Raw genomic sequence first — 23707 nt, 5'->3', positions numbered from 1 at the left:
GATCTGGGGGTGATTCCCCGCTTCCACCATACAAAGACGATGAAAATTCGCACTCCTGCCAGCACTTTTATTGCAGCTAATCTTTCCTTTCTTGGTATTGGCACTGAGGATTATTGCTGACCTGCTCTCACATCATATCGCACCATGAAGTTGGATGAACTCTTCTCCAAATATCCCGGCGGCTAAGAGTTATCTGCAACTGAGTAGCTGTCCCAAGTTCTCACTGCCATTGCTGGATTTCTGCTCAGTCTTGACCAGTCTTGGCAGTCTTCTTAGCGTTGGACCAGGAATGAGAAGGGAGGGAGGGAGGGAGGGGTCATTTTCTTAGCTGACAATATTCCAGATGTGCATTCCAGAACTGCAGCAGCCCCAGCCAGCATAGCTCATGGTGAAGCAGGAATATGTTTCTTTTTAATGGGAGGGGGTCTTTGGCTGCTGAACTCCCAGCATTCCTCACTCTTCCCTGGAGTTTCGGGGGCTGCTGGAAGTTGCAGGAATCAATCTGAGTAAACAAATTTACTTCACACAAGGTGTCTCTGCTGCCTTTTACTCACTGCTTCGGTGTTTACAAAACAATCCCCCAGAAGAGCTGTAACAGAAGAGGATCGTGAAGGGACAGAGGGAGCCAGTGATGGAGAAGTCTCCACCTCTGCTGCTGCTTTCCAGCCCAGTCCCTGGCTGCTCCTGAGTCTCCTGTTGCCTCACCCAGACCACCACCACCACCCCTCCTCTTCCTCTAGCCAGGTCATGGGCAAGTGCATCTGGGACAGATTTCACCATGCAGAGGAAACGGAGCTTCCGGTGGCTCAAATGAGGGCTCATTCTCCTTCGTTGAAGGCACCATTGGAACTTCAGGCTGTCCCTGTAAAGAGGACCCAGGCCTTCACGATCTGTGAAGATGTGGCATATCTGCAGACCATGAAATGCTCAGGACACTTGGAGGGAAGTCACAAAGCGTCACAGAGAACTTCTCCAGATTCCCTTTTCTTATATAAAGGATGAAACATCAATCAAAAGAACAGGCAGAGCCAGTGTGAAGCCTGAGCCATAAAGGATTATGTTTAGGTCTGTTATTACTTTATTTGGGTTTGATAACGTTTTTAGTCATCCAAGATTTGCTGGAGGAAAGGATCCCATAGGTAGGATAATCAGGCCAATGGGTACAGCCGCATCCTGCCCGGTGGAAGATTCTTGAGTTTCCTTCCATCTTCCAAGGTTTTCAGAGTTTACCATTGCATTTATGTTTTTAAATGAGACAAAGAGTGTTTTGTTGGTTTGGTATCGTATGTTTATATTGTCAGGGAAAAAACCTCATTAAACACAGGAGACAGACACACCATAAAACAAGTCACCTCAAAGTTCTAAGTTCTTCAAGAGCGTTATTAAAAGTTAGTTCAGCAAGAAAGTAAAGTGCAATCAATAACATACAAGGTACTTACTTAGATACACATTGCAATGCCGACCATCTTGACCAAGCTGTCAGGTAGACAGCTTGACCAAAATGGTACCGTCCCCTTAGTTGCAATCCCTTTTATCCTCAAAAACCACAAACCACAGACATGACTCCCAGGATTTGCAACTGAATCATAACTACCTTGGTGCTAATTTTACCAGACTTTACCATACTTCCCTTGCCACGTCTTTTCCCATCAGCAAGTTTGCTTAGTCTTGCAAGTTTACTTATTTCCTGTTATTGCCCTACAGGTCACATTTTAGCTAACTTGGCTTTATTAAATGCAATCAAAACTAACATTAAAACATATAGAAGGCTACTAATAATTTTCCTCTCACAATATCTACCAGTTCAAAAGAGTGGGAAACATATAGTAATTTTCCACAATCAACCTGTTGAAGTTTTAAAAAGCTTGCGAGTGATGGAGAAAAGTATCCTGGGTCAAAGGCACCATTGGGAGTTCAGGTTGCCCCTCTGGCTTTTTTAGAATACTAGATAGGACTGAAAGTCTGCCAAAGTAAAGAGCACAGAGAGAGGGTTTTGGTTTTGTTTTGTTTTGTTTTGTTTTCAATAGGAAAACCTTCCAAGGAACTTGTGCTACATATGTAAAGTTAGCCCTTGAATTAAGTCCCTCCCTTTGTCCTTCTGCTTCAGGAGAAATTAGACACTGTTCTGGTAAAAATGCCTCATAGATTAAGTCACTTGCTGTTGGGAATGGCTTGTGGAACATCGGCTGGTCCAAGGAAGGAAAAGAGAAATGTCAGAGGGCCTGGCTGTCACTTACATCCAGGACCACTTCAAGCAATCAGCTGATTCAAGGCAAGTCAATACTGCTATTGAAAAGAAAGTTGTGTTGCATTTTCATTACAATTTTAGGGCAGCAGCCTTTTATCCTGCAAAATATCCCAAGTCTAATCCTTCAATTTAGAGTCCCCTCTCTGGATTAGAGACATTCAAGGGGACCCTCCTACAGTCGTGGAACATGTGAGGGAAGAGGGGAAGGCGGGAGCTGACCGTGGATGAAGTGACTGTAGGTAAGGGGATGCTCTGGAGGACCCCCTTTGATTAATTCAGGCCGGAAAAGAGAAACACAAGAGAGAGAGAGAGAGAAAAAAAAATAAAGGAGGATCAGCAACTCTCCCTGTCAAAGAGTCTCAGTCTGTCCCTCTGCCCTTCTCCTCCCAGAAAAGACAGGTAACGTACTGGGGAATCACACCCTGGACCCGGACATACTTACTTATTGTGATCTCTATATCTGTTCCACAAAGGAAAAAGAAAAATATCAGAGACGGTGCTTGTCACCTGATCCAGGACTGTTTCAGACTATTTTCCTAAACTTAGTGAATCAGTAACATTATTTTGGAATAATGCAATAAAGGTTTGCAAATACGGTTTACTATAGCTATGCTAAAATGAGTGGGGGGTGACAAATATTATTTGGTACATCACAGCTGATATACAATTGTTCAGAGATTCCTTCCTGGAATAATGGTAGAGACATTTACCATTATTACCATCCCCTTGTGCAAGGACATAAAAAAAACATGAAGATTCAAAGGCTGCCCCTCCACCAGTCAAAAATCTTATACTGAGATTTCAATGTAATCTCCCATCGACTTTTCTCTCCAGGCATTTTGTTCATTCTGAGCACGGACTTTTTCTCCTCTCCTTCTCTCTCTCTCTCCAGTTTTTAGGCTAGACTGGCAGCAATGTCCCCCAGCAACTGAGGAGGTGGGTGTCTACCCAGGGCTCTAGTCCCCAACCCCTATAGACCAAGCTGGACTAAGGGGGAGATGGGTGGCATATAAATTTAATAATCCATAAAATAAATAGCATGAATAAATAAATAAAGGGACTGCTGTCTCAACATCTCAGCACAACAGCCCTGGCTAACAGCCAGCTCAGCTCATCAGCCCTCGTGACAAGGCAGCTGACCTGTTTCCTTTTTCTTCACTTTCTATGTCGCTACTGCTTTTAAAGACTTGTGAAGGACTCCATAAACCATGCTTTCCCTACCTTGTTTATAGTTTCCAGTAGCAGAATTTCACTTTGGAAAGTAATGCCTTTCACTCGCTCCCTAAAGCTTCACATGATGTTTCTGAGGAAGCTCATCACCATGATTTTGAAGACGCGCTCATTTCCTTCCCCGGTTCTAGAAAACTAGGTAGGGGGGTCATTTTGTGAGAGAGACAACACAAAGAAGAAGAAGATCTCACTGAGAAGGGCGGGGACAGCAGTGCTGTGGCAAGAGGCTTCCCTTCGCATATGCATGTGCCGCACCAAGACCATTGTGGCAATACACTAGACCTCAGTGGCTTCTGCCAAACCCAGAATCTTCATCAACATGTTTCTTCAGCTGATGAGGGGAGCCGGGATAACGATGAAGAAGGAAAAGGAGAAATCCTCCTTCATCGAACGGGATGACCATTACAAATGTCACAGGGATCCCTGAATGATACCACACAGCAATTATAATAGCCCAGGGTAACAACCCAAGCCCTGACACATAATGTAGTAAACCCACGGTGGGATATCCCACCGCACAGATACATGAGCGCACACACAGAGTAGTTTCTATAATTGTGAATTGCTTAAGGAATGGGACTAATGCGGACGGCACTGCTGTTTAAGCAGACCATCTGCCATCTATCAAACCAAGATACCATTCTCAGTTCAATCAGTTGATGTAGCTATAGTAATCAGTTCTATAAGGAGGACATAAGACGTATACTCCATGATACGATCCTCATATATCAGAATAGTAAAGGCATTTTATGGTGTGCACCAGCTGTACAAGAAGTGACGTGAATGTGTTCCATATAAAACTAATGAAGTCCTATGACTAAAACTCCTATTAGGTAGGAATCTGTCTGAAAAAAATAATATTATTCAATTCTTTGGAAATACATTTGAAACATCTGGGGTTGGACATATTCTAATTTGCCTCTTTTGGCAGCTTTCACCGATCTTTTCCCAGAGTAAGGTTCCCAGATAAGCTTAAGCCCCGGGATTTCTCCTTTTACAAACAAATGTCTTTTCTTCTCTTACGGACTCGGAGATGTCACTCACGGTCACATTTCATTTCGCATTTGTTCAGAGAGCCATTCCTGCCATTGATGCCCCATTTCCAGCCATTCAGCGGGAACAGTCTGTAGTTTGGATCCCCAAGAATGCTCTCGTAGAGCTTTGTTTTCAGGTGACTTGCAGACATCGCTGCACAGACAGCTGGTAGGAAAGCATGGCATGAAAATCAGGTTTGTGTCCTAAAGTCAGTTCCAAAGCACTTTTAAAATCAAGACAGTTCCTCAGTTTCTCATACTTGCAAATGCATAATTTTGTCTTAGTTTCTCATTTTTCTATGCATAAGATCAGTTCAGCTCATTTCCATATTAGTTTGAGGAATTTCTTTTTTTTAAAAAAAAAAATATTTCTCCAAGCATAAATATATTTTTGTTTTCTGCTTTGCCAAATGTGTAAATGATTTTCTCCAATGCATTTGTGCACCTTCTTTTTGAAGGTAATCTTCTGAAACGCATTGCAGAACTGGGAGAAGTGCCATTGTTGAAGGCTACCTGAGTTCCAGTTGATCAGTTGGCTCAGCCCGCTATTGTTTACTTCAGGTTCCCGAGGCCAATTGCTAGATGAAGGCGCAGCCACCGTTTTGGTACAAGATAATCCTCCAGTGGATTGCACGACATTGCAACAAGGGCCTTGCAATTGTGCAGAATCTCAGTGTAGCTGCACTGCTGCTGTGGGTGGGGAATGGCTATTTCACGGGAATTGCTCTCTCTGAAATTGACAAGCCATAGAGAAGGGGAGGCAGATTAAAGAAGCAATAGAGAAGCTGTAGCTGAAGTATCGTTGATCCACTCTGGTTAATTTCATTTCCGTTTGCTTTGCCAGGCTAGAGACCGAATGGGATGATCTGTCAGGAAGGGAAGACAGGGAATAGTCAGCGAGCAACCAAAGCAGCCTGCATCGACCTTGAATGTGGTTTACATGGGAATCAAAAGAATTGAGGGACGGAGAGACTAGTCATCTGGATGTGACCGAAGAGAGTTAGAACAGAGTGGCTCATAAAGAGACAAAACATTCAGCAATCCCGTGCTACTGCAAACATGGCCCAAATTTTACCCCAGCTGAATGCTTCCGTTAGTCAATGGCCCTTCGTGGAGGAAAAGGTTCGAAATGTTTTTAACTTGGAGCTTGTTTCCCACACACCTTGCTCAGGAATTAAATCTGTGTATGCACTTACGTGGGAGAGGAGAACAGGCACCCTTGACATACTGCTACGGAAAAATAAACAAAATAAAGCTCTTAGAAGGCATACAGGAAGGAAGTGATTTGTTATTTCTTACTGGATGCAGAATGAAGTATAGGGTACTCACATATATTAGGAGATCAAATGAGCTGAAAGAAATGGTTGTTTTGCAATGTTGTGATTCTTTGGGTAAATATGTGAAGGAGAGCGATAGCATGAACTGACCAAGCAAAAGTCCTATGATAGGGCTCTTGCTGAAGTAGAGAAATGAAGTAAATATTTGACTTCTGGATGTATTGTGTAAGAACTTCTCTTTGTTTATGAAACTGGATGCCGTATACAGATCTGAAGAAGGCATCTCTCAACTCAAGTTGCTTTCTGGTAGGGACTCTTCCATTTATAACTGATTAGAAAATTTTACTAACCACTTCCCATAAATGAGATTGCTGTTTGGAAGACCTGTGAGAGATTCTTGGATCAAACCAATTCTTTGAATCCATTTTGATTTTCATTTTTCTACAGTATCTTAATTTTGAAACTGGTCTTACTTTGGTCAAGCTGAAGAATATCCTAGACCAGGTAGACCACTTTGATTTTCCTCCACCACTCTGTGGCTTTTGTTGAGGCCATCAACCAACTAATTTTGGGGGGACAACCATTTGAGAGGAGTCTGAGGTTATTTTATCGAACACAGTGAGTCATCGGACTCTAGGTTTTGGGCGCAAAGAGTCCCAGTGTAGGGTTAATATATGCATATATAGGTTACATGCATACAGTAGATAAGACCTACAGAATGACATAAGCCGTTGCTTGGTAACAAAGTAGAGCTAACAAATGTTTGATGAGTCCCTAAATCCTGAGTGTGAAGATATTCCATAGAGGTTTCTTGGTATTTTTTACTTTATTAGGAACTATATGTGATAAGGATATACAGGCCATTCCATCATCCTTACCTAGGAATCAAGGAATGCAGCCCAAGAGCTCTCTAGTGCCTGGCGTGTGATTTATAGCAATACACGTAGATCCTTCCTCTCAGGAACTAAGCTACTACTATTCTGATATAGGAGGATTGTGTCATGGAGCGTACGTCTTTTGTACTCCTTATAGAGCAGATTGCTATAGTTACAGCAATCGATTGAAGTGAGAATGGTATCTTGGTCTGATAGATGGCAGATGGTCTGCTTAGACAGCAGTGCCGTCCGCATTAGTCCCATTCCTTAAGCAATTCACAATTTCAGAAAGTACCCTGTGTGTGCGCTCGTGTGTCTGTGCGGTGGGATATCCCACCGTGGGTTTGCTACATTATGTGTCAGGGCTTGGTGTGTTACCCTGGGCTATTATAATTGCTGTGTGGTATCATTCAGGGGTCCCTGTGACATTTGTAACGGTCATCCCGTTCGATGAAGGAGGATTTCTCCTTTTCCTTCTTCATCGTTATCCCGGCCCCCCTCATCAGCTGAAGAAACACGTTGATGAAGATCCTGGGTTTGGCAGAAGCCACTGAGGTCTAGTGTATTGGCCACAATGGTCTTGGTGCGGCACACGCATGTGCGAAGGGAAGCCTCTTGCCACAGCACTGCTGTCCCCGCCCTTCTCAGCGAGATCTTCTTCTTCTTCTTTGGGTTGTCTCTCTCGCAAAATGACCCCCCTACCTAGTTTTCTAGAACCGGGGAAGGAAATGAGCGCGTCTTCAAAATCACGGTGATGAGCTTCCTCAGAGACATCACGTAAAATACCCGGTTTAGGAAGACAACAGAAAGAGTCAAGCAGCTTCTCCTATTAGTATATTTCACTATCTTTTGCAGGAGACCGAACCGCACAACAATAAGCAATTGTTCAAATTGTTAGCCGTGTTCCACTAAATATACTCGGACTTGTATATCCTGCGTCCTTTCGCTTGGGAGTAATCATGGGGAATGGCTGATAGCCATGTGCTTTATAAACTATTAAGACATCAGAACCCCTTTGAGAACTTGTGTGTCTGTTCCAAACATTCAGGTTAGGCTGACCGGAACATAGGACCAGATTAATTTATTTACTCACAGGCCTGCTTGCCTGCTTCTTTCTCTGAAAACACCTTTCATTTTAGAATTGAAGCACTGCTTACCAAAGCCATGGCAGGAAGACAAACGCACTCACCGTTACAGCTGTTGATGCAATTTTTCTCTAAAGGAGACCTCCCAGTTTTGCACCACTCCAAGCCACTCAGCCAGAATCTCCCATAGAAAGGAATGCCATTCCTCCATCTCTCAGGCTTCCCCTCTCATCTTTTGAACTTTCTACTTGTTGTTGGTCTTTGGGGCATTCGTCTCTGTTTCCAGAATTTCTCACTTTCTTTGAAAAAAGTTACTTCCGAACATCAGGAACCCGACTTAGCAAAAGGAAACCCTCCCACTGTCAACTAGCACTCCTTACATCCAAAAGTGAGAACCTGAAAGAACTCAGTCGCTCCACTCTCCCACCCCCTGCACACACATGCTCAGAGTGGCCCTAAGTTAAATGTCGGAGTGGAAAGGATACTCCGCATCAACCTCAAACAAAACTTACACTGATGCCTTTTGGAGCTGTCCGTTTCAAGGTGCTTCAATTGGTCAGACATTTAGAAAGCTTCCTTGCCTCAACTGCAAAGACGACGAAGCAGAATAAGGCAAGTTCCTTCATCGCCATCTGCCTCTGCAGAGCGACACACCCAGAGCTCGGGAATTTCACAGCCCACAGCTCAGGGCAGTCAGCTGCCTCCCTCCTCTGACAGTGTGATTCTCATGCCGTCAGAGAGGGAGTTGGGGGGATAGCATTGCCTCCCCTCCAAAGGCTGGGAGCGGTTCCAGAGCCTTTGAATGCAATAGGAGATGCTGTTTCGGGCTGCCTGCCACAGGTCTGTGGCCCTGGGGACTACAGCTTACCAGGCAGCACTGGGAGAAAAGGACCACAGGCAGGCTGTGCTCAACATCGGGCCTTTTGAAGTCATCCTCTTCCTTTCTTGGCATGCTCTGGAGACATGCTATAGCAGGAACATGGAAAGCAAGCACGTGACATCTCCCTGGTGCAATCGACCACTGCAGAAACAGTGTGGTGGCAGATAGGGGTGCTTTAGGAGACTGTGACTCTCGGTGTTGTCCCCCAAACCAACTAATCGTTCTATTTTATTATGATGTAAGCAGAACCAAAGAGTGCCACTGTAGTGCAGTGCTTAGGGCATCAGGCTAGGAAGTGGAAGACTATGAGTTCAAGTCCTGCCTTAGGCACAAAGCCAGCTGGTGACCTTGGGCCAGTCTCTCTATCTCAACCGCAGGAAGCAGGCAAGAGGAAACCACTTCCCGAATCTTGCCAAGAAAACTGCAGGGATTGTCCAGGCAGTCGCCAGGAGTCAACGCTGACTCAAAGCCAAATAAATCAATAAAATACCACCACAAAACTCTTTTTTCTTTCGGCCAGTACACCTCTCAGAATGTTTTTCATGTGCAGCTGGTAAGCGGAAGTGGGTTTGGAGTTACTGGATCTAAAGTTGCTGAGATGCACTTGTGCCCGTTTGAATAATGTTCTTACACATCTCCTCTTGTGTAGCACAAACGCATTGCAGCAACCCAGAACAGCAGAAAAAGGAAACAGACCACCTATGCAACATCTTCCAACAAAATGGATATCCATGCAACTTTATCAAAAAGTGCCTGAACACTCAACCTACTACAACTCAACCAACACAAGCTATGAAAAGGATAACACTGCCGTACAGTACATCAGAAACATCTCAGAAACTCTCAACAGACTATTACACCCACATGGCATCTCTGTAGCACACAAACCAACTAAAGCCCTCCAAAACACCTTAAGCAAACCAAAAGACCCAGGAGCCCTTGAACAAAAACCCTGAGTCATCTACAACATACAGTGTAAGGACTGTAACAACCACGATGTAGGACAGACAGGCAGAAGACTAGCAGAGCGCATCCATGACCACCAACTGGCAGTCAGAAGACATGATGAAGACTCCTTAATCTCACAACACATGGACAGACTTAACCATAGTTTCAACTGGGAAACTGTCAGCATCGTAGACCAAGCTAAATCCAAAAATGCGAGGGAATTCTTAGAAGCTTGTTATTCAAACAAGGCAGCCATCAACAGGCAGACAGAGATAAACAACATCTACAGATTATTCAAAAGAGACAATAGAAAGGAAAACAAAAGGTCAGAACATCTCCTCACCGGCAATCATCACCCAGATAAGCAGAGATTAACACCAAGATGGCCACCAGACATACAGTCAAGGAGTAAACAATACCCTCATCAAGGAACTACCACAGGAAAAAACAAATAAAACAAAACCAAACCCACACCCACACCAACACTGGCAGGGCATGCCACGGTATATGAACAGAGAGCAAACTCCACTCCATTCTAGCACTGAAGATGTTACCTAGCCGGGTAACGAAACGTTTGCAAGGAAACAACCAAGCTCAGAGAACCCCAAGGACTCCACAGTTCAACCCTGAGCTACACATATTCTCTTCTATTGGAACAAAAAAGTCTTCAAAGATGTTTTGATGTTTCAATTGTTTATAAAACACCTGACTATAAGCCATTCCACATGAGCTTAAAATGTCCTCTTCCTCAAGTTTTTCAGCCTCTCTCAGCAAATGAGACCACAGAATAAAAGAATGAGACATAACGATACAAGGCAACGCTTGGTAAAAACAAAACGTTTTCCTCATGACTTTTCTAAATATTTTGTCAAGGTCACATGACGTTACTTGTTCAATATAGGCATCGATTAATAACTCCTTCTGATGGAGGTTACTGTAAGGGTAATGAACTCCGTGAGTTAAGCACAGATAAGCCAATCAGGGATTGTCCCTGAGCGAATGCCAGAGCTCACTTTGACATGCCCACGATCTGGAATAGCAGCGATGCCATGATGTTTCTGTGAACTTCCATTAGCCTCTAAAGCTGGACCTGGGTTGTTTTCGATTCAATACATTCAAGCGCAAATTTCATAAAGGAAAGAGAAAGGAAACAAAGACACCATTAGCAGGCGTATAGTGAGGAGGAATCGGACGGCTTCCACAGAGGGCAGATGAAAAGTTTGCGAACTACCAGAGTGTTCTTTCCCTTTCCTCATTTCTAGGAAGTTCCCTTAAATCTACCACATACTGGCTTCATCCCTCATCCTCCCTCCTTACCATATTTTATAGTTATCTCAAGACTGGGAAATAATTACAGGTGTCTGGTTGGCTGGCTGGCTGCATCATTTATTAATTTTGGCATTGGGAAACCTTCTCAAAGGAAACACATCAGAATGATAACAGCTCAGAGGAGAAAAAAATAGTGCAAAACCCCATCGCATGCCCTTCACCCTAGGCATCGCCCCAGCTGGCAAGCCAGTCATGCAATACATATGAAAGATTGAACTGCATATTCTTTGTCATAAGGGAAACTGCTTGTGGTTACTAAAAGAGGACGACTACCTGTACTCCGTACTGGACCACTGTGTGTGCTTTTCACATTCAAATAAGCCTGTATTTGGCTTCCTAATCATGTAAGTAAATAAGGGCTAGAGGTGGGTTTACTTTTTTTCTTCTTGACTGACCCAGGGGAGGCAAGTCCCCTTAGGGCCCCTCCTTTTTGGCAGAGGTAGGCTGGATAACAATACATTTTCTAAACTAAATACCCCCCAGAGTCGCCTTGTGAGATGGGCAGCTATATAAATGTCATGTATAAATAACTAAATAAATTATAACATAACGTGAATTTCTTCCCATTTAACCACATTTTCTCCCACTGAACCAATTCATAGCCCATTTTATCATGCAATCCTTAACTTGTTCCTCTTCCGTTTCAAATCTCAACAAAGGTTAATACATATTTTCGCAATCACATGTTCATCTTTTGTACATAGCGCATGTTCCAATCCTGTCTTACGTTGTTCCATTCCCACTCTCTTTTTATCCATATTAAATCTCTCTCTTAATTGTGCACATGAAACCATTGAACACTAAACCCCTCTGCAGTCAATTGTTCTCTGGACTTCATCTTAAGTTCTCCACCTTTCTGTATTACTAGAGCTTGAAAGGTTCACCATTCCTCTTTGCCTGCTGTTTCTTTTCTATAAAACGCTTCTTGTGCAGGGACCAGTAAAGGTAATTTCAGAAACCAGAAAACTCAAATAAATGTTTGGGCCCCCCCAGAGAGTAACGCCTATGGGACGGGGGTCCGAAAAGTCAAGATGGTGGCAGCAAGCACACAAGGAAAGCCCTGTTCCTTTTTCACATGCACTGCATGCGAGACGCACAGAAAAAGGGTTGGGTCTCCAGTCACCCAGGTGCAGCCCCCACTTTTACGTTTTTGACCTCTCAGGCAGATTCTCTTGCCCTCAGGATCTCTTAGGGGCCTAAAAAGGCCCTTCTCCCCCATTTTGGTTGTGTTTTGCTTCCTGCGAATTTCAAAATAACAGTTAAAACTTTGCTTTTCTGTTTGTGTTTCACTGGTTCAGCCCCCACCCCCTCGTTCCGCATTCATTCACTTTATTTTTCTTCCTCTGTTTTTTCCTTTTTTCCCCCCCTCAGCAGTCTCTGCTTGGTCAATCCATAATTACCTCAGGTTGGGGAATTATTGCTACATACTTCGTTTTTTCACCACAGGAGCCAGTTTCACAAGCCGTGACTATAAAATCCACTAGCCATCGTAGGGAAGCCATCATCCTCCAGGGAGCTGCAGCGATGAAGGCATTAGTGCTCACCCTACTCTTCCTCCTCCTTCCAGCCAGCGAGGCCAAAGTATTTAACAGATGGGAACTGGCTTCAGTTCTGAAACAGCTTGGACTGGCTGGATATCGCGGCTATGACTTGGACAACTGTGAGTTCAGTCTCTCTTTCTCTCCACCTGAGCAATGTCCAGGTTTGCAAGGGGGATGCAAAATGGGGCAGTTCAGCCAGCCCGACAATGAATAAAAAGCTCTTTTCAGTTTTCTTAGAATGAGAAGATCTGCTTTCTTCCCATCCCAAAGCACCGGGGAGAACTCACGATTCCCCTTGCATTAACACTCTTATTTTAGTGAGGGTGGTCAATATCCAGTTTGTTGCCTGTCTGGGGCAAGAGCAGAACTGCAGTACAATTAGGCCTCTTTTGCCTCTTTATTGTCTTTTTATTGTCACTGGCTTAGCTAATAGTTTATTTGGGTTTTTTTAAGAAAAGGGGGTTATCCCTGCCAGGATAAGCATCCTCTGAGAGGGAAGTTCCTTCAAATCCCCCCAAATTGATTCAGTTTGCTCAAGGAGGCATCCCAGAAGATTTTCCGTATATGCAGCAGTGCGAAAGACCCACAATGGAAAAGTACCTCTTCCCTGGAATGCCAGGATTATGGAAGGAGAAGAAAGGAGAGGTGGCATCATGTGCCACTAAGAACCCCAAGAATACTTTTGAGACAAGAATCAGATTTATTCCAAATTCCCCTGAAGTTTCCAAAATGTATGGGACGTCTTGTCCTTCCTTGGTTGGGGGATGAATGAGAAGATGGTTAAATGTTCTGTTCTAAATGTTTGTATTAAAAAACTCAGGGTAGCACTTTCATTTACAGCAGAGGCCTTTTCCAGTCCTTTCCCTCTTTGCTTTCTTCCAGGGCTCTGTATGTCTTATCATGAGAGCGGGTACAGCACCCAAGTTGTGGGGCCACCAAACTTGGATGGCAGTCGCAACTACGGGATTTTCCAGATAAACAGCCGCTGGTGGTGCAACAATTACCAGGGAATTACAGCTAATGGCTGCAATACGCCTTGCAGCGGTAAGTCACATGGCATAGAGGAGAGATAACCTTGATAAAGGAATCAAGAGTTCTTAGGAGAACTCTTAAGATAAAAGTGATGAGAAAGTCATGAGAACTCAGTCCTGGGAAAGAAGGAGGCATCAGAAAGAGACTGAAAATACCGTAAGGCCACCTTGATTCTGTTTGGTATAAGAGGTGGGAGAGAGAAGCTTTGACAAGCTTTCCAAGTTCTTTTGTTATTATTATGTTCTACGACAGCTAAGTAACATTCCTGTAATCCTTGCAGTGTCTGATTCCTGACCTGACCTACTTCCAAGGACTGACATCTATTTCATTAGAAAAGGAAAGAAAAAAGTGAAATGTCCCAAATAAGTCAGATGATACTTTTGAAGGGAGGTTCTAGTCCTTCTTCTCCTGGTTGTTCACTTGCATCCAACTCTGCATGACTTGATGGACCTTGATTCACCAGCACTCTCTGTCAGAATTTCCCAACTTGTCCCAACTCTTTGCCCTGGTCCTCCAAAGACAAATTACTAAGCAAGCAAGGAGTTTCCTTACTGAATCTGGCCTTTAAGTATAGGCTGTATAGTCTCCATGGCTCCAATTTTGTCAGTTCTAATGGGCATTATAGTTTTCTAAGCCCATTTGGAGCCAGTGTCATAGATTACTCCTGCATTCCCAAATTTTGGGAATTGGTAACGAATGGTATCTACACATACAGCGCTATGTCCCATGCATGTATCTCAGCACAAAGTTGGATCTGATATTTTTCCTCCATTTATAACTGCCCATATACTGAGCCAACAACAGTCTCTACTGAACTAAGCGTAGAGTGCCAGCTGTCTCAAAATCTGAATGCAAGCAGCTTATTTCAACCTTGGCTCTTGGAAAAGCTCCTGGAGAAGATATGATTCCTCCAGAGGTATATAAGATGAGTGATTCCTAATGGGTCCCCATCCTGATTGACTCTTCTCAGAAATAGATCAAACATGTGTTGTACCTACCCACTGAAAAGAAAGTATAATATACCCAATCTTTAAAAAGGGCAACCAGCAGGAACCTGCCAATTATCGCCCAATAAGTCTGCTACATATTTCTTCTAAGCTCTATGCCAGATATCTAATTCTAATTTGCCTCTTTCGGCGGCTTTCACCAATGACAACATCACAGATGATGCTGAGTGTGCTAAGAGAATTGTGCAGGGTCCCTTTAGGATGGGTGCCTGGTGAGTCAATCTCTCATTAACATCTTTCCACTTGTAACATTCAGTAGCAACTGAAATTATTGTTGTGGTCATCTAAGTTAATTAACTTTCTTTTGATTATTGTACAACTTTGAGCATTGGTGGTAAAATGCAATTTCTGAATATGGAAAGTTGTCTTTTAATTGCTCCACTTGCATTCTGGTTGCTTTAGAATAAGGTTTAACAGTCTTTTAAGCCCAGGTTTAAAACTAGACTGACACACACCTTATGCGGCGGGGGGGGGCAGAGTTTGATGCTCATTGTAGCTGGATAATTCCTTGAGTTTCATTTCAAATCCATTATCCACTTCTGTGCTTGTTAGCTGTTTTAAGATCTTTTTGGACACAGGTTCAGCGTTGGGGTTTAGCACAGAGTTGGGACAAGTAGCAGAAGAATTTGGCAGATGATCTTTTAAACAGCAGGACTCTGATCCCGTGGATGAGCTCCACAGGATCAGAGATCTGGTAGGGAAAGAACACGGTGGTGAGAGAAGCAGGGAGAGACAACTCTCAAGCCTCCAATCCTGGGATGAAAAGGAAAGGGGGCTGCAGCGACAGATCATTAGATGGGAAACCCTTAAGCTGGCAATGAGCATCCAAAAGGAAACAATACAGATCTTATGTGGTCAACACTCAGAATGATTTAAAACTTCCTCTGCTGTGTGCCCTTCTGATGCATTCTAAGATTTTGTGTAGGATTTTGGGAGCCCTCTGGTGCTCACCAAATAGTTCTCACTTTAACTCCCTTTAGCTCTGGCCACCATGGACTCTGGCAAGGTTATATGGGAGTCCAAAGCATCTATTGGGCCTCAGTTGCATGTGGGCTTCCGTGTGAGAAATAGAAAGTCAGGACTATCTTAGCTAAAACAATTATTTTTCCTTTGGGTTTAATCTGGAATTGAAAAAGTAGCAAAGAAACTTTATCAGTCAATGAAAACAAAAAATGAATGATCGTTGGCACTAGCTCACCTGAGAACTTCCTGAATCTCTTGAAGTAGACCTACAAGAAACATCTGAAGACAGTCAATATTCTTATTCTTACTTTTAGGGTTGCCTGGAGAAACAACTGCAAAGGGAGAAATCTGTCAGAATGGACTTGGGACTGCAGTCTCTGAGGTTCATGATCCTGCATTTCTCTTCATCTTCCTGTGATGAAAATGATACTATTCCTTGTATTATCAACATTTAATAACTTGATTCTATGCTTGTACCCCATGTACAAGAATGAGTTTCTCTGCATACAAATGATGCTTTTATAAAGAGTTCTGGATAGTAAAGAACAAAAGCGTTTTTTGGTTTGAAACGTCTTCAAAAAATGCTTGGCCAGACAATTTCTAGGTTAACCTCCAATTATATGAAGACTTGGCTTTTGCTCTACACTATAAGAAAAACTGATGCTTGAATTTAGAATTTGGTGGCCGTCTTACTCCCATCCATTTAGCTGGCAAATAACAGAGTGTCCAAACAAGAGGGCAACATCAGCAGATTAATGATACAGGCCAAATTATTGTGATTTCTGCCATTGCAAACTCCTCATCTCATCTCCTCTTAACATCTGGATATGCTGCTCTGTTAAATCCAGTCTATTCTGTACACCCTCAGTTCTAGGTTGTAGTCAACAAGTCATGGTCCATCCTGTGATCCCTTGATATGTAGAAGTTTGAGAGGATTGCAGTATATTCTCTTCTAGTAAGTTTATGCATAAAACAGCAGGCAGCGGATGGCAGCAATAGGTTGTGGCAGCTCCTGGCTAACTTGAGGAATAATAAGCAAGGTTCAACCTGCTAAATCTCCCAGTCTGCAATAATGTCAACCAGAAAGAATGCACACTCCTCTTTGTGATCTCACTCAGCGGGATTTGCAGCACTGGATCCCTAGTGTGAACTGAGGGCTGAGCTATTCTGTATTTCAAGGATCCAGTTAAGGATGATTCCATTTTTAATCTGGGCAGGAACTAGATATCTCTTAATTTCCAAAAGGCAGGTGTGTGCCCATAGCCCCGTGCAGCCCCATTTTGTTCCCAAAGACCTCCAAGACCACGCCACAGAAATTCAGGAGCACTGGTAGCTCTTCGCAGGGATTGGGAAATCAGAGAGGCAACCTATGGCTTCAGGGGCAGGAGGTGTACAGAAATAATGCAAGCGATATATACACGGTGAAAAACTAGAACAAATCCATGTACTTTGGAAGAATATTTACCAAAGATGAGAAATCAGATGGAGAAATTTTAGCTGATAGAAAGATAGTCAGTAGGATGTGGTCCGTTGAGTGACCATGTTCTGCTGCCAAAAATAGCCCGCTTAACACTGAAACAATGGGAGGGCCATCACCTGTCTGCTGGTTCTTATCTCACAATAGAAAAAACCATTTATCCCCCATTTAACACCTATCCAAACCTATCCTCAAATCAGATCCCTCAGATTTCCTGCCTCTCAACCTCAAAAGTGTATAAATTCTATGCTTTTCTATTGTTCAGAGTTCTTGAAAGCAGGCACCCAATGATCATTGCAATAAACCTGGTTCTTTTCCTCAGCGTTGTGATCCTGTCTTCGGCAAAAATTCTACAACAGCGTGATAACATCAACAATGCATGGGTGAAAGAAGGAATGTGGATTTAGTGAGTGAGAGAATGACCAGTACAAAGTGTGTGGGGGTGATTTGGTCATACAGAGACAATGAATGAAGATCAAACGCCAAAATAAATTTATGAAGGAAGTGTCCTTGTACAGAGAGCTTGCAGATACGAGCAACTCAGTCACAATTGCTATAGATATGAGCTCACTTCTGAGACCTTGCAAGGTAATGTCAGGACTTTAGATCCAGCAACTCCAAACCAACTTCTGCTTATTTAAATGTGAAAAGCACACACACTGGTCCAGTAGGGAGTACAGGTAGTCCTCATTTAGTGACCACAAGCAGTTTCTCTTATGACAAAGGTAAAAGAATAAACAGTTCAATCTTTCATATGTATTACGTGACTGGCTTGCCAACTGGGGCAATGCCTAGTGTGAAGGGCATGCGATGGGGTTTTGCACTATTTTTTTCTCCTCTGAGCTGTTATCATTCTGATGTGTTTCCTTTGAGAAGGTTTCCCAATGCCAAAATTAATATGTAATTTATGTATTGTTATCCAGCCTACCTCTGCCAAAAAGGAGGGGCCCTAAGGGGACTTGCCTCCCCTGGGTCAGTCAAGAAGAAAAAAAGTAAACCCACCTCTAGCCCTTATTTACTTACATGATTAGGAAGCCAAATACAGGCTTATTTGAATGTGAAAAGCACACACAGTGGTCCAGTACGGAGTACAGGTAGTCGTCCTCTTTTAGTAACCACAAGCAGTTTCCCTTATGACAAAGAATATGCAGTTCAATCTTTCATATGTATTGCATGACTGGCTTGCCAGCTGGGGCGATGCCTAGGGTGAAGGGCATGCGATGGGGTTTTGCACTATTTTTTTCTCCTCTGAGCTGTTATCATTCTGATGTGTTTCCTTTGAGAAGGTTTCCCAATGCCAAAATTAATATGTAATTTATGTATTGTTATCCAGCCTACCTCTGCCAAAAAGGAGGGGCCCTAAGGGGACTTGCCTCCCCTGGGTCAGTCAAGAAGAAAAAAAGTAAACCCACCTCTAGCCCTTATTTACTTACATGATTAGGAAGCCAAATACAGGCTTATTTGAATGTGAAAAGCACACACAGTGGTCCAGTACGGAGTACAGGTAGTCGTCCTCTTTTAGTAACCACAAGCAGTTTCCCTTATGACAAAGAATATGCAGTTCAATCTTTCATATGTATTGCATGACTGGCTTGCCAGCTGGGGCGATGCCTAGGGTGAAGGGCATGCGATGGGGTTTTGCACTATTTTTTCTCCTCTGAGCTGTTATCATTCTGATGTGTTTCCTTTGAGAAGGTTTCCCAATGCCAAAATTAATAAATGATGCAGCCAGCCAGCCAACCAGACACCTGTAATTATTTCCCAGTCTTGAGATAACTATAAAATATGGTAAGGAGGGAGGATGAGGGATGAAGCCAGTATGTGGTAGATTTAAGGGAACTTCCTAGAAATGAGGAAAGGGAAAGAACACTCTGGTAGTTCGCAAACTTTTCATCTGCCCTCTGTGGAAGCCGTCCGATTCCTCCTCACTATACGCCTGCTAATGGTGTCTTTGTTTCCTTTCTCTTTCCTTTATGAAATTTGCGCTTGAATGTATTGAATCGAAAACAACCCAGGTCCAGCTTTAGAGGCTAATGGAAGTTCACAGAAACATCATGGCATCGCTGCTATTCCAGATCGTGGGCATGTCAAAGTGAGCTCTGGCATTCGCTCAGGGACAATCCCTGATTGGCTTATCTGTGCTTAACTCACGGAGTTCATTACCCTTACAGTAACCTCCATCAGAAGGAGTTATTAATCGATGCCTATATTGAACAAGTAACGTCATGTGACCTTGACAAAATATTTAGAAAAGTCATGAGGAAAACGTTTTGTTTTTACCAAGCGTTGCCTTGTATCGTTATGTCTCATTCTTTTATTCTGTGGTCTCATTTGCTGAGAGAGGCTGAAAAACTTGAGGAAGAGGACATTTTAAGCTCATGTGGAATGGCTTATAGTCAGGTGTTTTATAAACAATTGAAACATCAAAACATCTTTGAAGACTTTTTGTTCCAATAGAAGAGAATATGTGTAGCTCAGGGTTGAACTGTGGAGTCCTTGGGGTTCTCTGAGCTTGGTTGTTTCCTTGCAAACGTTTCGTTACCTGGCTAGGTAACATCTTCAGTGCTAGAATGGAGTGGAGTTTGCTCTCTGTTCATATACCGTGGCATGCCCTGCCAGTGTTGGTGTGGGTGTGGGTTTGGTTTTGTTTTATTTGTTTTTTCCTGTGGTAGTTCCTTGATGAGGGTATTGTTTACTCCTTGACTGTATGTCTGGTGGCCATCTTGGTGTTAATCTCTGCTTATCTGGGTGATGATTGCCGGTGAGGAGATGTTCTGACCTTTTGTTTTCCTTTCTATTGTCTCTTTTGAATAATCTGTAGATGTTGTTTATCTCTGTCTGCCTGTTGATGGCTGCCTTGTTTGAATAACAAGCTTCTAAGAATTCCCTCGCATTTTTGGATTTAGCTTGGTCTACGATGCTGACAGTTTCCCAGTTGAAACTATGGTTAAGTCTGTCCATGTGTTGTGAGATTAAGGAGTCTTCATCATGTCTTCTGACTGCCAGTTGGTGGTCATGGATGCGCTCTGCTAGTCTTCTGCCTGTCTGTCCTACATCGTGGTTGTTACAGTCCTTACACTGTATGTTGTAGATGACTCAGGGTTTTTTGTTCAAGGGCTCCTGGGTCTTTTGGTTTGCTTAAGGTGTTTTGGAGGGCTTTAGTTGGTTTGTGTGCTACAGAGATGCCATGTGGGTGTAATAGTCTGTTGAGAGTTTCTGAGATGTTTCTGATGTACTGTACGGCAGTGTTATCCTTTTCATAGCTTGTGTTGGTTGAGTTGTAGTAGGTTGAGTGTTCAGGCACTTTTTGATAAAGTTGCATGGATATCCATTTTGTTGGAAGATGTTGCATAGGTGGTCTGTTTCCTTTTTCTGCTGTTCTGGGTTGCTGCAATGCGTTTGTGCTACACAAGAGGAGATGTGTAAGAACATTATTCAAACGGGCACAAGTGCATCTCAGCAACTTTAGATCCAGTAACTCCAAACCCACTTCCGCTTACCAGCTGCACATGAAAAACATTCTGAGAGGTGTACTGGCCGAAAGAAAAAAAAGAGTTTTGTGGTGGTATTTTATTGATTTATTTGGCTTTGAGTCAGCGTTGACTCCTGGCGACTGCCTGGACAATCCCTGCAGTTTTCTTGGCAAGATTCGGGAAGTGGTTTCCTCTTGCCTGCTTCCTGCGGTTGAGATAGAGAGACTGGCCCAAGGTCACCAGCTGGCTTTGTGCCTAAGGCAGGACTTGAACTCATAGTCTTCCACTTCCTAGCCTGATGCCCTAAGCACTGCACTACAGTGGCACTCTTTGGTTCTGCTTACATCATAATAAAATAGAACGATTAGTTGGTTTGGGGGACAACACCGAGAGTCACAGTCTCCTAAAGCACCCCTATCTGCCACCACACTGTTTCTGCAGTGGTCGATTGCACCAGGGAGATGTCACGTGCTTGCTTTCCATGTTCCTGCTATAGCATGTCTCCAGAGCATGCCAAGAAAGGAAGAGGATGACTTCAAAAGGCCCGATGTTGAGCACAGCCTGCCTGTGGTCCTTTTCTCCCAGTGCTGCCTGGTAAGCTGTAGTCCCCAGGGCCACAGACCTGTGGCAGGCAGCCCGAAACAGCATCTCCTATTGCATTCAAAGGCTCTGGAACCGCTCCCAGCCTTTGGAGGGGAGGCAATGCTATCCCCCCAACTCCCTCTCTGACGGCATGAGAATCACACTGTCAGAGGAGGGAGGCAGCTGACTGCCCTGAGCTGTGGGCTGTGAAATTCCCGAGCTCTGGGTGTGTCCCTCTCCAGAGGCAGATGGCGATGAAGGAACTTGCCTTATTCTGCTTCGTCGTCTTTGCAGTTGAGGCAAGGAAGCTTTCTAAATGTGAGCTGTCTGACCAATTGAAGCACCTTGAAACGGACAGCTCCAAAAGGCATCAGTGTAAGTTTTGTTTGAGGTTGATGCGGAGTATCCTTTCCACTCCGACATTTAACTTAGGGCCACTCTGAGCATGTGTGTGCAGGGGGTGGGAGAGTGGAGCGACTGAGTTCTTTCAGGTTCTCACTTTTGGATGTAAGGAGTGCTAGTTGACAGTGGGAGGGTTTCCTTTTGCTAAGTCGGGTTCCTGATGTTCGGAAGTAACTTTTTTCAAAGAAAGTGAGAAATTCTGGAAACAGAGACGAATGCCCCAAAGACCAACAACAAGTAGAAAGTTCAAAAGATGAGAGGGGAAGCCTGAGAGATGGAGGAATGGCATTCCTTTCTATGGGAGATTCTGGCTGAGTGGCTTGGAGTGGTGCAAAACTGGGAGGTCTCCTTTAGAGAAAAATTGCATCAACAGCTGTAACGGTGAGTGCGTTTGTCTTCCTGCCATGGCTTTGGTAAGCAGTGCTTCAATTCTAAAATGAAAGGTGTTTTCAGAGAAAGAAGCAGGCAAGCAGGCCTGTGAGTAAATAAATTAATCTGGTCCTATGTTCCGGTCAGCCTAACCTGAATGTTTGGAACAGACACACAAGTTCTCAAAGGGGTTCTGATGTCTTAATAGTTTATAAAGCACATGGCTATCAGCCATTCCCCATGATTACTCCCAAGCGAAAGGACGCAGGATATACAAGTCCGAGTATATTTAGTGGAACACGGCTAACAATTTGAACAATTGCTTATTGTTGTGCGGTTCGGTCTCCTGCAAAAGATAGTGAAATATACTAATAGGAGAAGCTGCTTGACTCTTTCTGTTGTCTTCCTAAACCGGGTATTTTACGTGATGTCTCTGAGGAAGCTCATCACCGTGATTTTGAAGACGCGCTCATTTCCTTCCCCGGTTCTAGAAAACTAGGTAGGGGGGTCATTTTGCGAGAGAGACAACCCAAAGAAGAAGAAGAAGATCTCGCTGAGAAGGGCGGGGACAGCAGTGCTGTGGCAAGAGGCTTCCCTTCGCACATGCGTGTGCCGCACCAAGACCATTGTGGCCAATACACTAGACCTCAGTGGCTTCTGCCAAACCCAGGATCTTCATCAACGTGTTTCTTCAGCTGATGAGGGGGGCCGGGATAACGATGAAGAAGGAAAAGGAGAAATCCTCCTTCATCGAACGGGATGACCGTTACAAATGTCACAGGGACCCCTGAATGATACCACACAGCAATTATAATAGCCCAGGGTAACACACCAAGCCCTGACACATAATGTAGCAAACCCACGGTGGGATATCCCACCGCACAGACACACGAGCGCACACACAGGGTACTTTCTGAAATTGTGAATTGCTTAAGGAATGGGACTAATGCGGACGGCACTGCTGTCTAAGCAGACCATCTGCCATCTATCAGACCAAGATACCATTCTCACTTCAATCGATTGCTGTAACTATAGCAATCTGCTCTATAAGGAGTACAAAAGACGTACGCTCCATGACACAATCCTCCTATATCAGAATAGTAGTAGCTTAGTTCCTGAGAGGAAGGATCTACGTGTATTGCTATAAATCACACGCCAGGCACTAGAGAGCTCTTGGGCTGCATTCCTTGATTCCTAGGTAAGGATGATGGAATGGCCTGTATATCCTTATCACATATAGTTCCTAATAAAGTAAAAAATACCAAGAAACCTCTATGGAATATCTTCACACTCAGGATTTAGGGACTCATCAAACATTTGTTAGCTCTACTTTGTTACCAAGCAACGGCTTATGTCATTCTGTAGGTCTTATCTACTGTATGCATGTAACCTATATATGCATATATTAACCCTACACTGGGACTCTTTGCGCCCAAAACCTAGAGTCCGATGACTCACTGTGTTCGATAAAATAACCTCAGACTCCTCTCAAATGGTTGTCCCCCCAAAATTAGTTGGTTGATGGCCTCAACAAAAGCCACAGAGTGGTGGAGGAAAATCAAAGTGGTCTACCTGGTCTAGGATATTCTTCAGCTTGACCAAAGTAAGACCAGTTTCAAAATTAAGATACTGTAGAAAAATGAAAATCAAAATGGATTCAAAGAATTGGTTTGATCCAAGAATCTCTCACAGGTCTTCCAAACAGCAATCTCATTTATGGGAAGTGGTTAGTAAAATTTTCTAATCAGTTATAAATGGAAGAGTCCCTACCAGAAAGCAACTTGAGTTGAGAGATGCCTTCTTCAGATCTGTATACGGCATCCAGTTTCATAAACAAAGAGAAGTTCTTACACAATACATCCAGAAGTCAAATATTTACTTCATTTCTCTACTTCAGCAAGAGCCCTATCATAGGACTTTTGCTTGGTCAGTTCATGCTATCGCTCTCCTTCACA

General features: G+C 43.6%; 1 protein-coding gene across 1 annotated transcript; it reads left to right on the top strand.

Annotated features, from left to right (window-relative positions):
* Positions 1–12356: 12356 nt before the first annotated feature.
* Positions 12357–17228, top strand: LOC148216263 (lysozyme C-1-like). The gene is made up of 3 exons (XM_088138510.1): positions 12357–12566; positions 13330–13491; positions 15764–17228. The coding sequence occupies exons 1-3, from the start codon at positions 12431–12433 to the stop codon at positions 15865–15867; spliced, it is 402 nt and encodes a 133-aa protein (XP_087994636.1). The 5' UTR covers positions 12357–12430; the 3' UTR covers positions 15868–17228.
* Positions 17229–23707: the final 6479 nt, after the last annotated feature.

The sequence above is a fragment of the Python bivittatus genome, unplaced genomic scaffold, assembly GCF_059951505.1.
Source record: "Python bivittatus isolate LINGU-HERP-01145 unplaced genomic scaffold, Pbiv_v1 ctg000220_np1212, whole genome shotgun sequence".
Lineage (NCBI taxonomy): Eukaryota > Metazoa > Chordata > Lepidosauria > Squamata > Pythonidae > Python > Python bivittatus.
Note: the sequence above shows the minus strand (reverse complement) of the source record. Positions and strands in the feature narration are given on the sequence as shown.

Coding starts and splice junctions, on each gene's coding strand:
- LOC148216263 (XM_088138510.1), top strand. CDS start 12,431: ATGAAGGCATTAGTGCTCACCCTACTCTTCCTCCTCCTTCCAGCCAGC. Junction 12,567..13,329: donor CGGCTATGACTTGGACAACT/GTGAGTTCAGTC, acceptor GCTTTCTTCCAG/GGCTCTGTATGTCTTATCAT. Junction 13,492..15,763: donor CTGCAATACGCCTTGCAGCG/GTAAGTCACATG, acceptor TCTTACTTTTAG/GGTTGCCTGGAGAAACAACT.